Source organism: Eucyclogobius newberryi, unplaced genomic scaffold (assembly GCF_026437365.1).
Source record: "Eucyclogobius newberryi isolate DKJ021-1_F unplaced genomic scaffold, fEucNew1.0.hap1 SCAF_95, whole genome shotgun sequence".
Classification (NCBI taxonomy): domain Eukaryota; kingdom Metazoa; phylum Chordata; class Actinopteri; order Gobiiformes; family Gobiidae; genus Eucyclogobius; species Eucyclogobius newberryi.
The window spans coordinates 45279-61880 of record NW_027316538.1 but is presented as its reverse complement, the minus strand read 5'-3'; the positions used below and the strand labels follow the sequence as shown (position 1 = coordinate 61880).

The 16602-nt window shown below is 43.2% G+C and overlaps 1 protein-coding gene across 1 annotated transcript in view; it reads right to left on the bottom strand.

Annotated features, from left to right (window-relative positions):
- The window catches only part of LOC140354539 (phosphatidylinositol 4,5-bisphosphate 3-kinase catalytic subunit gamma isoform), a 166151-nt gene extending 152408 nt beyond the window's left edge, over positions 1-13743 (bottom strand). Inside the window, exons 1-3 of the mRNA XM_072439572.1 lie at positions 13730-13743; positions 12511-12697; positions 2136-2303 (exon numbers count right to left, since the gene is read on the bottom strand). Coding sequence (XP_072295673.1) covers positions 2136-2303; positions 12511-12697; positions 13730-13743 — 369 coding nt within the window. The remainder of the gene's footprint in view (positions 1-2135; positions 2304-12510; positions 12698-13729) is intronic.
- Between the last annotated feature and the right edge of the window lie 2859 nt (positions 13744-16602).

Sequence of the window (16602 nt, the reverse complement as noted above, 5' to 3'; positions counted from 1 at the left end):
ATGTCCCGTGTTCTATGTCCCCTGTTCTATGTCCCCTGCTCTATGTCCCCTGTTCTATGTCCCTTATTATATGTCCTGTGTTCTATGTCCCCTGTCCTATGTCCCCTGTTCTATGTCCCGTGTTCTATGTCCCCTGTTCTATGTCCTCTGTTCTGTGTCCTCTGTTCTATGTCCCCTGTTCTATGTCCCCTGTTCTATGTCCCGTGTTCTATGTCCCCTGTTCTATGTCCCGTGTTCTATGTCCCCTGTTCTATGTCCCGTGTTCTATGTCCCCTGTTCTATGTCTCCTGTTATATGTCCCCTGTTCTATGTCCCTTATTATATGTCCTGTGTTCTATGTCCCCTGTTCTATGTCCCCTGTTCTATGTCCCCTGTTCTATGTCCCCTGTTCTATGTCCCGTGTTCTATGTCCCCTGTTCTATGTTCTATGTCCTCTGTTCTGTGTCCTCTGTTCTATGTCCTCTGTTCTATGTCCCCTGTTCTATGTCCCGTGTTCTATGTCCCCTGTTCTATGTTCTATGTCCTCTGTTCTGTGTCCTCTGTTCTATGTCCCCTGTTCTATGTCCCCTGTTCTATGTCCCCTGTTCTATGTCCCGTGTTCTATGTCCCCTGTTCTATGTCCCCTGCTCTATGTCCCCTGTTATATGTCCCTTATTATATGTCCTGTGTTCTATGTCCCCTGTCCTATGTCCCCTGTTCTATGTCCCGTGTTCTATGTCCCCTGTTCTATATCCCCTGTTCTATGTCCCCTGTTCTATGTCCCGTGTTCTATGTCCCCTGTTCTATGTCCCGTGTTCTATGTCCCCTGTTCTATGTTCTATGTCCTCTGTTCTGTGTCCTCTGTTCTATGTCCCCTGTTCTATGTCCCCTGTTCTATGTCCCGTGTTCTATGTCCCCTGTTCTATGTCCCGTGTTCTATGTCCCCTGTTCTATGTCTCCTGTTCTATGTCCCCTGTTCTATGTCCCTTATTATATGTCCTGTGTTCTATGTCCCCTGTTCTATGTCCCCTGTTCTATGTCCCCTGTTCTATGTCCCGTGTTCTATGTCCCCTGTTCTATATCCCCTGTTCTATGTCCCCTGTTCTATGTCCCCTGTTCTATGTCCCCTGTTCTATGTCCCGTGTTCTATGTCCCCTGTTCTATGTCCCCTGTTCTATGTCCCTTATTATATGTCCTGTGTTCTATGTCCCCTGTTCTATGTCCCCTGTTCTATGTCCCGTGTTCTATGTCCCCTGTTCTATGTCCCCTGTTCTATGTCCAGTGTTCTATGTCCCCTGTTCTATGTCCCCTGTTCTATGTCCCCTGTCCTATGTCCCGTGTTCTATGTCCCCTGTTCTATGTCCCCTGTTCTATGTCCCCTGTTCTGTGTCCCCTGTTCTATGTCCCCTGTTCTATGTCCCCTGTTCTATGTCCCCTGTTCTATGTCCCCTGTTCTATGTCCCTTATTATATGTCCTGTGTTCTATGTCCCCTGTTCTATGTCCCGTGTTCTATGTCCCCTGTTCTATGTTCTATGTCCTCTGTTCTGTGTCCTCTGTTCTATGTCCCCTGTTCTATGTCCCCTGTTCTATGTCCCGTGTTCTATGTCCCCTGTTCTATGTCCCGTGTTCTATGTCCCCTGTTCTATGTCCCCTGTTCTATGTCCCTTATTATATGTCCTGTGTTCTATGTCCCCTGTTCTATGTCCCCTGTTCTATGTCCCGTGTTCTATGTCCCCTGTTCTATGTCCCCTGTTCTATGTCCAGTGTTCTATGTCCCCTGTTCTATGTCCCCTGTTCTATGTCCCCTGTCCTATGTCCCGTGTTCTATGTCCCCTGTTCTATGTCCCCTGTTCTATGTCCCCTGTTCTGTGTCCCCTGTTCTATGTCCCCTGTTCTATGTCCCCTGTTCTGTGTCCCCTGTTCTATGTCCCCTGTTCTGTGTCCCCTGTTCTATGTCCCCTGTTCTATGTCCTGTGTTCTATGTCCCCTGTTCTATGTCCCCTGTTCTATGTCCCCTGTTCTATGTCCCCTGTTCTATGTCCCTTATTATATGTCCTGTGTTCTATGTCCCCTGTTCTATGTCCCCTGTTCTATGTCCCCTGTTCTGTGTCCCGTGTTGTATTGCCTCCACGTTCTCCGTTCTACCATGTTCTACCTGTTTGACGAGGATCTTGGCGCTCATGCGGCCGGAGCAGTCGTAGGTCCAGGGGACGTGCAGCGTCCTCACCACCTGACAGTCGTCGTAGGCCTCATACCACTGCTGTCCTCTCATGTACAGAAGAGACGTTTTCTCTGGGTCCAGGATGCTGCTGCGCTCCTGGACCTGGAGACCACGGACGGACAAAGAGACAGAGACACAGACAGAGACACAGACAGAGACACAGACAGAGACACAGACAGAGACACAGACAGAGACACAGACAGAGACACAGACAAAGAGACAGAGACACAGAAAAAGAGACACAGACAAAGAGACAGAGACACAGAAAAAGAGACACAGACAAAGAGACAGAGACACAGACAAAGAGACAGAGACAGACAAAGAGACAGAGACAGACGAAGAGACACAGACAAAGAGACACAGACACAGACACAGACAAAGAGACACAGACAAAGAGACACAGACACAGAGACACAGACACAGACAAAGAGACAGAGACAGACAAAGAGACACAGACAAGGAGACAGAGACACGACAAAGAGACAGAGACAGAGACAAACATCATCATTAGGGGCAGAGAAGGCAGAACATTGTGCACAAGTAAGAGTCATTGTTCTTCTCTGACCGCGCTGACACGCCCACATTGTGGTATAGATCGATTGGCAAATGTCCCACTCAACTCTACAGCGCCATCGAGACAAAAACCGATACCAAAAATGAGACGTGTAGATTTTGTCCCAGCTCCATGAGACAAACTCTGATCAGAACATTTGAATCCACTTAAACCATGTGATCAGCTCTAGCGCCACCTGCAGGACAGGACCAGCTTTACAATGGGAGGAAACAATGACTTTTATAAGTGAAACTTTGCAAAACATTCCCTGATCCTCAAAGTGCATCAGGCCCACGCCCTGTTTGGCCCCTAGGGGCCTCCACCTGGTATTGAAATGACACAAAGGCACAAAAAGTGTCATATTGGACCAAATCAATGAAAATGTCTCATGACAATATTTTCCATGCTGCACAAATAAAGGCTCTACAGCGCCACCTTTAGAGCCACATGATCATAATAACATGATCATGTTATTATTATCATGTTACTATTATGATCATAATAACATGATCATGTTATTATTATCATGATCATGTTATTATTATCATGTTACTATTATGATCATAATAACATGATCATAATAACATGATAATAATAACATGATCATGTTATTATGATCATGATAACATGATAATAATAACATGATAATAATAACATGATCATAATAACATAATCATAATAACATAATAACATGATCATAATAACATAATAACATGATCATAATAACATGATCATAATAACATTATCATAATAACATAATAACATGATCATAATAACATGATAATAATAACATGATCATGATAACATGATCATAATAACACAATAACATGATCATGATAACATGATCATAATAACATGATAATAATAACATGATCATAATAACATTATCATAATAACATAATAACATGATCATAATAACATAATAACATGATCATGATAACATGATCATAACATAATAACATGATCATAATAACATGATCATAATAACATGATCATGATAACATGATCATAATAACATAATAACATGATAATAATAACATGATCATAATAACATAATAACATGATTATGATAACATAATAACATGATCATAATAACATAATAACATGATCATGATAACATAATAACATGATCATAATAACATAATAACATGATCATGATAACATAATAACATGATCATGATAACATGATCATAATAACATAATAACATGATCATAATAACATAACATGATCATAATAACATGATCATAATAACATGATCATAATAACATAATAACATGATCATAATAACATAACATGATCATAATAACATGATCATAATAACATGATCATAATAACATAATAACATGATCATAATAACATGATCATAATAACATGATCATAATAACATAATAACATGATCATAATAACATAATAACATGATCATGATAACATAATAACATGATCATAATAACATAATAACATGATCATAATAACATAATAACATGATCATGATAACATAATAACATGATCATAATAATATAATAACATGATCATAATAACATAATAACAGGATCATAATAACATGATCATGATAACATGATCATAATAACATAATAACATGATCATAATAACATGATCATAATAACATGATCATGATAACATAATAACATAGTCATAATAACATGATCATAATAACATAATAACATGATTATAATAACATGAACATGATAACATAATAACATGATCATAATAACATGATCATAATAACATAATAACATGATCATAATAACATAATAACATGATCATGATAAAATAATAACATGATCATAATAACATGATCATAATAACATAATAACATGATCATGATAACATAATAACATGATCATAATAACATGATCATAATAACATGATCATAATAACATAATAACATGAACATGATAACATAATAACATGATCATAATAACATAATAACATGATCATAATAACATAATAACATGATCATAATAACATAATAACATGATCATAATAACATAATAACATGATCATAATAACATGATCATGATAACATGATCATAATAACATAATAACATGATCATAATAACATGATCATGATAACATGATCATAATAACATAATAACATGATCATAATAACATGATCATAATAACATGATCATAATAACATAATAACATGATCATAATAACATGAACATGATAACATAATAACATGATCATGATAACATGATCATAATAACATAATAACATGATCATAATAACATGATCATGATAACATTATAACATGATCATAATAACATAATAACATGATCATGATAACATAACATGATCATAATAACATGATCATAATAACATGATCATAATAACATAATAACATGATCATAATAACATAATAACATGATCATAATAACATAATAACATGATCATAATAACATGATCATAATAACATGATCATGATAACATGATCATAATAACATAATAACATGATCATAATAACATAATAACATGATCATAATAACATAATAACATGATCATAATAACATAATAACATGATCATAATAACATGATCATAATAACATAATAACATGATCATAATAACATAATAACATGATCATAATAACATAATAACATGATCATAATAACATAATAACATGATCATAATAACATAATAACATGATCATAATAACATGATCATAATAACATGATCATGATAACATGATCATAATAACATAATAACATGATCATAATAACATAATAACATGATCATAATAACATAATAACATGAACATGATAACATAATAACATGATCATGATAACATGATCATAATAACATAATAACATGATCATAATAACATAATAACATGATCATAATAACATAATAACATGATCATAATAACATGATCATAATAACATGATCATGATAACATGATCATAATAACATAATAACATGATCATAATAACATAATAACATGATCATAATAACATAATAACATGATCATAATAACATAATAACATGATCATAATAACATGATCATAATAACATGATCATGATAACATAATAACATGATCATAATAACATAACAACATGATCATAATAACATGAACATGATAACATAATAACATGATCATAATAACATGATCATAATAACATAATAACATGATCATAATAACATGATCATAATAACATAATAACATGATCATGATAACATAATAACATGATCATAATAACATGATCATAATAACATGATCATAATAACATAATAACATGAACATGATAACATAATAACATGATCATGATAACATGATCATAATAACATAATAACATGATCATAATAACATAATAACATGATCATAATAACATGATCATAATAACATGATCATAATAACATAATAACATGAACATGATAACATAATAACATGATCATGATAACATGATCATAATAACATAATAACATGATCATAATAACATAATAACATGATCATAATAACATGATCATAATAACATAATAACATGATCATAATAACATGATCATAATAACATGATCATAATAACATAATAACATGATCATGATAACATAATAACATGATCATAATAACATGATCATAATAACATGATCATAATAACATGATCATAATAACATAATAACATGATCATAATAACATGATCATGATAACGTGATCATAATAACATAACATGATCATGATAACATAATAACATGATCATAATAACATAATAACATGATCATAATAACATGATCATGTTAACATGATCATAATAACATAATAACATGATCATAATGACATAATAACATGATCATGATAACATAATAACATGATCATAATAACATAATAACATGATCATGATAACATAATAACATGATCATGATAACATAATAACATGATCATGATAACATGATCATAATAACATAATAACATGATCATAATAACATAATAACATGATCATGATAACATAATAACATGATCATAATAACATAATAACATGATCATAATAACATAATAACATGATCATGATAACATAGTAACATGATCATGATAACATAATAACATGATCATAATAACATAATAACATGATCATGATAACATAATAACAGGATCATAATAACATAACAACATGATCATAATAACATGAACATGATAACATAATAACATGATCATAATAACATGATCATAATAACATAATAACATGATCATAATAACATGATCATAATAACATAATAACATGATCATGATAACATAATAACATGATCATAATAACATGATCATAATAACATGATCATAATAACATAATAACATGAACATGATAACATAATAACATGATCATGATAACATGATCATAATAACATAATAACATGATCATAATAACATAATAACATGATCATAATAACATGATCATAATAACATGATCATAATAACATAATAACATGAACATGATAACATAATAACATGATCATGATAACATGATCATAATAACATAATAACATGATCATAATAACATAATAACATGATCATAATAACATGATCATAATAACATAATAACATGATCATAATAACATGATCATAATAACATGATCATAATAACATAATAACATGATCATGATAACATAATAACATGATCATAATAACATGATCATAATAACATGATCATAATAACATGATCATAATAACATAATAACATGATCATAATAACATGATCATGATAACGTGATCATAATAACATAACATGATCATGATAACATAATAACATGATCATAATAACATAATAACATGATCATAATAACATGATCATGTTAACATGATCATAATAACATAATAACATGATCATAATAACATAATAACATGATCATGATAACATAATAACATGATCATAATAACATAATAACATGATCATGATAACATAATAACATGATCATGATAACATAATAACATGATCATGATAACATGATCATAATAACATAATAACATGATCATAATAACATAATAACATGATCATGATAACATAATAACATGATCATAATAACATAATAACATGATCATAATAACATAATAACATGATCATGATAACATAGTAACATGATCATGATAACATAATAACATGATCATAATAACATAATAACATGATCATGATAACATAATAACATGATAGAGACCAAAAACACAACCAGTGCATCGCTCTGTGTTCTACAGGAAGACGGCCATTTTGGATCAATGCAGCCGTCAATTTGACTTTTTATTTTCAAAAAAGTGTGTCAAATATATTTATACAGTTTTTGTGTTTCTGATGCTTCTCAAACCCTCAAGCATCAGGCACATTCTGCAGCGCCCCCTACAGTTCACATTCTGCAGCGCCCCCTACAGTTCACATTCTGCAGCGCCCCCTACAGTTCACATTCTGCAGCGCCCCCTACAGTTCACATTCTGCAGCGCCCCCTACAGTTCACATTCTGCAGCGCCCCCTACAGTTCACATTCTGCAGCGCCCCCTACAGTTCACATTCTGCAGCGCCCCCTACAGTTCACATTATGCAGCGCCCCCTACAGTTCACATTCTGCAGCGCCCCCTACAGTTCACATTCTGCAGCGCCCCCTACAGTTCACATTCTGCAGCGCCCCCTACAGTTCACATTCTGCAGCGCCCCCTACAGGCACATTCTGCAGCGCCCCCTACAGTTCACATTCTGCAGCGCCCCCTACAGTTCACATTCTGCAGCGCCCCCTACAGTTCACATTCTGCAGCGCCCCCTACAGGCACATTCTGCAGCGCCCCCTACAGTTCACATTCTGCAGCGCCCCCTACAGTTCACATTCTGCAGCGCCCCCTACAGTTCACATTCTGCAGAGCCCCCTACAGTTCACATTCTGCAGCGCCCCCTACAGTTCACATTCTGCAGCGCCCCCTACAGGCACATTCTGCAGCGCCCCCTACAGTTCACATTCTGCAGCGCCCCCTACAGTTCACATTCTGCAGCGCCCCCTACAGTTCACATTCTGCAGCGCCCCCTACAGTTCACATTCTGCAGCGCCCCCTACAGTTCACATTCTGCAGCGCCCCCTACAGGCACATTCTGCAGCGCCCCCTACAGTTCACATTCTGCAGCGCCCCCTACAGTTCACATTCTGCAGCGCCCCCTACAGTTCACATTCTGCAGCGCCCCCTACAGTTCACATTCTGCAGCGCCCCCTACAGTTCACATTCTGCAGCGCCCCCTACAGGCACATTCTGCAGCGCCCCCTACAGTTCACATTCTGCAGCGCCCCCTACAGTTCACATTCTGCAGCGCCCCCTACAGGCACATTCTGCAGCGCCCCCTACAGTTCACATTCTGCAGCACCCCCTACAGTTCACATTCTGCAGCGCCCCCTACAGGCACATTCTGCAGCGCCCCCTACAGTTCACATTCTGCAGCGCCCCCTACAGTTCACATTCTGCAGCGCCCCCTACAGTTCACATTCTGCAGCGCCCCCTACAGTTCACATTCTGCAGCGCCCCCTACAGGCACATTCTGCAGTGCCCCCTACAGTTCACATTCTGCAGCGCCCCCTACAGTTCACATTCTGCAGCGCCCCCTACAGTTCACATTCTGCAGCGCCCCCTACAGTTCACATTCTGCAGCGCCCCCTACAGTTCACATTCTGCAGCGCCCCCTACAGGCACATTCTGCAGCGCCCCCTACAGGCACATTCTGCAGCGCCCCCTACAGTTCACATTCTGCAGCGCCCCCTACAGTTCACATTCTGCAGCGCCCCCTACAGGCACATTCTGCAGCACCCCCTACAGTTCACATTCTGCAGCGCCCCCTACAGTTCACATTCTGCAGCGCCCCCTACAGTTCACATTCTGCAGCGCCCCCTACAGTTCACATTCTGCAGCGCCCCCTACAGTTCACATTCTGCAGCGCCCCCTACAGGCACATTCTGCAGCGCCCCCTACAGGCACATTCTGCAGCGCCCCCTACAGTTCACATTCTGCAGCGCCCCCTACAGTTCACATTCTGCAGCGCCCCCTACAGGCACATTCTGTAGCACCCCCTACAGTTCACATTCTGCAGCGCCCCCTACAGTTAACATTCTGCAGCGCCCCCTACAGTTCACATTCTGCAGCGCCCCCTACAGTTCACATTCTGCAGCGCCCCCTACAGTACACATTCTGCAGCGCCCCCTACAGTTCACATTCTGCAGCGCCCCCTACAGTTCACATTCTGCAGGCCCCCTACAGTTCACATTCTGCAGCGCCCCCTACAGGCACATTCTGCAGCGCCCCCTACAGTTCACATTCTGCAGCGCCCCCTACAGTTCACATTCTGCAGCGCCCCCTACAGTTCACATTCTGCAGCGCCCCCTACAGTTCACATTCTGCAGCGCCCCCTACAGGCACATTCTGCAGCGCCCCCTACAGTTCACATTCTGCAGCGCCCCCTACAGGCACATTCTGCAGCGCCCCCTACAGGCACATTCTGCAGCGCCCCCTACAGGCACATTCTGCAGCGCCCCCTACAGTTCACATTCTGCAGCGCCCCCTACAGTTCACATTCTGCAGCGCCCCCTACAGTTCACATTCTGCAGCGCCCCCTACAGGCACATTCTGCAGCGCCCCCTACAGTTCACATTCTGCAGCGCCCCCTACAGTTCACATTCTGCAGCGCCCCCTACAGTTCACATTCTGCAGCGCCCCCTACAGGCACATTCTGCAGCGCCCCCTACAGTTCACATTCTGCAGCGCCCCCTACAGGCACATTCTGCAGCGCCCCCTACAGTTCACATTCTGCAGCGCCCCCTACAGTTCACATTCTGCAGCGCCCCCTACAGTTCACATTCTGCAGCGCCACCTACAGGCACATTCTGCAGCGCCCCCTACAGTTCACATTCTGCAGCGCCCCCTACAGTTCACATTCTGCAGCGCCCCCTACAGTTCACATTCTGCAGCGCCCCCTACAGTTCACATTCTGCAGCGCCCCCTACAGGCACATTCTGCAGCGCCCCCTACAGGCACATTCTGCAGCGCCCCCTACAGTTCACATTCTGCAGCGCCCCCTACAGTTCACATTCTGCAGCGCCCCCTACAGGCACATTCTGCAGCGCCCCCTACAGTTCACATTCTGCAGCGCCCCCTACAGTTCACATTCTGCAGCGCCCCCTACAGTTCACATTCTGCAGCGCCCCCTACAGTTCACATTCTGCAGCGCCCCCTACAGTTCACATTCTGCAGCGCCCCCTACAGGCACATTCTGCAGCGCCCCCTACAGTTCACATTCTGCAGCGCCCCCTACAGTTCACATTCTGCAGCGCCCCCTACAGTTCACATTCTGCAGCGCCCCCTACAGTTCACATTCTGCAGCGCCCCCTACAGGCACATTCTGCAGCGCCCCCTACAGTTCACATTCTGCAGCGCCCCCTACAGGCACATTCTGCAGCGCCCCCTACAGTTCACATTCTGCAGCGCCCCCTACAGTTCACATTCTGCAGCGCCCCCTACAGTTCACATTCTGCAGCGCCCCCTACAGTTCACATTCTGCAGCGCCCCCTACAGTTCACATTCTGCAGCGCCCCCTACAGGCACATTCTGCAGCGCCCCCTACAGTTCACATTCTGCAGCGCCCCCTACAGGCACATTCTGCAGCGCCCCCTACAGTTCACATTCTGCAGCGCCCCCTACAGTTCACATTCTGCAGCGCCCCCTACAGTTCACATTCTGCAGCGCCCCCTACAGGCACATTCTGCAGCGCCCCCTACAGGCACATTCTGCAGCGCCCCCTACAGTTCACATTCTGCAGCACCCCCTACAGTTCACATTCTGCAGCGCCCCCTACAGGCACATTCTGCAGCGCCCCCTACAGTTCACATTCTGCAGCGCCCCCTACAGTTCACATTCTGCAGCGCCCCCTACAGTTCACATTCTGCAGCGCCCCCTACAGGCACATTCTGCAGCGCCCCCTACAGTTCACATTCTGCAGCGCCCCCTACAGGCACATTCTGCAGCGCCCCCTACAGTTCACATTCTGCAGCGCCCCCTACAGTTCACATTCTGCAGCGCCCCCTACAGTTCACATTCTGCAGCGCCCCCTACAGTTCACATTCTGCAGCGCCCCCTACAGTTCACATTCTGCAGCGCCCCCTACAGTTCACATTCTGCAGCGCCCCCTACAGGCACATTCTGCAGCGCCCCCTACAGTTCACATTCTGCAGCGCCCCCTACAGTTCACATTCTGCAGCGCCCCCTACAGTTCACATGCTCCAACGAAATTTGAGTAAAAACATCAAAAGAAGAAAAATATTTATCAGGACTTTAGTGGCAAAAACATGACTTTGTTCTGCTCAAGCAGGAAGTAAATGATAAACAAAATGTTTAGATATGATGTTCATATATCTGAGCATTTATGCATCAGATAAACAGCTGACACACACGCGCAGACACACATGCAGACACACGCGCAGACACACGCGCAGACACACACGCGCAGACACACGTGCAGACACACGCGCAGACACACGTGCAGACACACGCGCAGACACACATGCAGACACACACGCAGACACACGCGCAGGCGCAGACGCACATGCAGACGCACACGCAGACACACATGCAGACACACACGCAGACACACGCGCAGGCGCAGACACACGCGCAGACACACACGCGCAGACACACGCGCAGACACACACGCGCAGACACACGCGCAGACGCACATGCAGACGCACACGCAGACACACGCGCAGACACACACGCGCGCAGACGCACACCTGTGGTACCTTGAGGCAGATGCGCAGTCGGAGCTGGTAAACGCTGCATTGCGCCGGCAGAATCACCGTCACCGCTTGAGCCGGATGCCCTTCCTCACTGTGAAACGCCGGCGGTCCAGAATCGTCCTGAAACTCACACTCAAACTGCAACCAGTTTTCACTGGTCGGCCCCGGCAACGGCGGCTGAAGATCCAACCTGCAAATCATCAAAATGCAAAATGCTCAGAATGTGTCAGTGACAGCCTCAGACACATGTGAGCGTCCTCCAGGGGGCGCTGCAGACACATGTGAGCGTCCTCCAGGGGGCGCTGTCCTCAGACACATGTGAGCGTCCTCCAGGGGGCGCTGCAGACACATGTGAGCGTCCTCCAGGGGGCGCTGTCCTCAGACACATGTGAGCGTCCTCCAGGGGGCGCTGTCCTCAGACACATGTGAGCGTCCTCCAGGGGGCGCTGTCCTCAGACACATGTGAGCGTCCTCCAGGGGGCGCTGCAGACACATGTGAGCGTCCTCCAGGGGGCGCTGTCCTCAGACACATGTGAGCGTCCTCCAGGGGGCGCTGTCCTCAGACACATGTGAGCGTCCTCCAGGGGGCGCTGTCCTCAGACACATGTGAGCGTCCTCCAGGGGGCGCTGTCCTCAGACACATGTGAGCGTCCTCCAGGGGGCGCTGTCCTCAGACACATGTGAGCGTCCTCCAGGGGGCGCTGTCCTCAGACACATGTGAGCGTCCTCCAGGGGGCGCTGTCCTCAGACACATGTGAGCGTCCTCCAGGGGGCGCTGTCCTCAGACACATGTGAGTGTCCTCCAGGGGGCGCTGTCCTCAGACACATGTGAGTGTCCTCCAGGGGGCGCTGCAGACACATGTGAGCGTCCTCCAGGGGGCGCTGCAGACACATGTGAGTGTCCTCCAGGGGGCGCTGCAGACACATGTGAGCGTCCTCCAGGGGGCGCTGCAGACACATGTGAGTGTCCTCCAGGGGGCGCTGTCACATGTGAGTGACATCAGAGCTGCTTTACACACATTATGCCACACACTTTTACTGGACAATACTCACAGAAATGAGGAGCCCACAATAGTTTTTACTTGTGAAGCTAAATATAATTTTGAGGTCAGAAAACTGTATTTTTTGTTCATCCATTGTAATAAAAAAGCAGAATAACTGACATTTCTGACCTAGAAATGTAAATATATAGTTTGTTTTGTGCTGATGTTCCAAGTCTCACCTGTGTCGCTCCATGTCGTCTGCTCTGAGGATCTAAGCTCCAGCAGCACGGACACTTCACCTGTTTAAAGTGCTCCAGCAGCACGGACACTTCACCTGTTTAAAGTGCTCCAGCAGCACGGACACTTCACCTGTTTAAAGTGCTCCAGCAGCACGGACACTTCACCTGTTTAAAGTGCTCCAGCAGCACGGACACTTCACCTGTTTAAAGTGCTCCAGCAGCACGGACACTTCACCTGTTTAAAGTGCTCCAGCAGCACGGACACTTCACCTGTTTAAAGTGCTTCCTGGTTCCTCTGTGCACTTCCTCATTCTTTCACAACAGGTTTATGCTCTAAACTTCTCACTTTGGTCCAGATGCAAATCAATGATTGACTCAGAATATGAATCGTTTGACAATAGTTTACCTTTATTCACTCTTAGAGCACGTTTCATGTTTCAAGTATAATTAATGTTAAAGTGTATAATATATCTGCAGATAAAAGTCTAAGTATGTGTCATAATATGTGTTAAAGGTGTTTAAAGCAGCTCTGATGTGACAGCGCCCCCTGGAGGACGCTCACATGTGTCTGAGGCTTTTACTGTCACTGAACCTCCTGCACCTGCAGTGAAACAGGAGGGTGGGAGGGCATCTGACATGAAGTATCACATTCCGGTTACTTGACAGAGATTTACTGCAAGGAGCCACCGAACCGGTTCTGCAGCATCATGTGACCAAAGCTGCAGCTCAAACAGAAAGAACAAATATCAACGCACAAAATCATTTGGGTTCAGTCCCGGGCCACAAACAGCATCAGATGCCCTTCCAGTGTCAAGGTCAAACAGGATCCCGTTCCTCACCGCTGTAGATCCCGGTCATGTGGATCTCCATGTCTGCTGCCAAAACTTCGCACAAGTAATAAATACCTATAACATGCAATTTAACTGCATATTTTAGGCTCACACTTTGCAACAAGCAGGAAATAATTGCCAAAATATACCCCCAAGTGGCGATGATTGGCCCTCGCCACACCGCCACAAGAGGAGGAATTTTCCTTTTATTAATCCTACTTCTGAATCTGTGATGCTATAAAGTTTGACGGTCGTGAAGATGAGTCTCACTAAATTCCAGGTTCATCGGGCAAACGCCCGAGGAGGAGTTCATAAAAGTATAAAGTATCAGCATGTTCACATTTCAGAGATTTGGCGATTTTCCCATTGGAATTACATGGGAGGTTTCTGTCATCGCTACGGCAACGTCGTAACAAATATGACATGGGTCTTATTGACTCTTTTTAAAGGGAATTTTGTGCCAAATTTCTTAAAATTAAAATATATATATATATATATATATATATATATTACTCTCCATAAACATTTTATGTCCCCCTGTAGGGGGCGCTGTGGCGCCAAATTCATTTTGTTTAACTTCAAGTAAGTTTAGGGCAAAGAGTTTAACAACTGATTCAAATTTGACGCAATCCAGACTTTTGTATATGCAAACAGATTTGGATTTGGTTTAGACCTCGTGCAGCTGACGTCACACGTCCGGACGGCAAAACGACCCAGCAAGGGACAACACTGAACTTTTGTGTCTCTCTTCACATCTATTCACCTCAAACACAACCACGAAAAGATGGTCATCTCGTGCTCAGCGTGTGGATGCGCCAATCGACAGGGGAAGAAAGAAGGTATATCATTTTATCACTTCCCAAAAGACCCAGAAAGGCGAGCGAGATGAGCGACTGCGGTGAAGAGAAAAGTCTGGAAACCGAGTGCCAGCAGCAGAACTTGCAGCGATCACTTCCTGAACGATCAGTGTTTTGAGCCAAAAGCTTTTGTATTGAACTGTAACAGGCCTGAAGTTAAAGATAGATCGTGCTAAGTATTTTCCGTTTTTTATATCAGAACTGATGACCGTCTCCACATCTGTATTTTTCAGGTAAGAAAAGTGATGACCCCTGTCACCTGTCACCTGTCACCTGTCACCTGCCTATGTGCCATCACTTTTCTCTTTTGTGTCCTGACCGGAAAAGAGGAAACACTGGAGACATTTGAGAGAAGCAGCAGTGTAAACAGAGGAGGAAAGAAGAGACTGACGGAGCTGCTGTCGATCAATTAACAAAAATGTATAAATATAAAAATGCTGCGTCAGTGTCACTTCCTGAATTAAATTTTGAATTGAAATTGCACTCACTCCTGAGACAAACTGACCCGTCCTGAGACAAACTGACCCGTCCTGAGACAAACTGACCCGTCCTGACACAAACTGACCCGTCCTGACACAAACTGACCCGTCCTGACACAAACTGACCCGTCCTGTCCTGAGACAAACTGACCCGTCCTGAGACAAACTGACCCGTCCTGACACAAACTGACCCGTCCTGACACAAACTGACCAATCCTGACACAAACTGACCCGTCCTGACACAAACTGACCCGTCCTGACACAAACTGACCAATCCTGACACAAACTGACCCGTCCTGACACAAACTGACCCGTCCTGACACAAACTGACCCGTCCTGAGACAAACTGACCCGTCCTGACACAAACTGACCCGTCCTGAGACAAACTGACCCGTCCTGTCCTGAGACAAACTGACCCGTCCTGTCCTGAGACAAACTGACCCGTCCTGAGACAAACTGACCCGTCCTGAGACAAACTGACCCGTCCTGACACAAACTGACCCATCCTGAGACAAACTGACCCGTCCTGACACAAACTGACCAATCCTGACACAAACTGACCCGTCCTGACACAAACTGACCCGTCCTGTCCTGAGACAAACTGACCCGTCCTGAGACAAACTGACCCGTCCTGACACAAACTGACCCGTCCTGACACAAACTGACCCGTCCTGAGACAAACTGACCCGTCCTGAGACAAACTGACC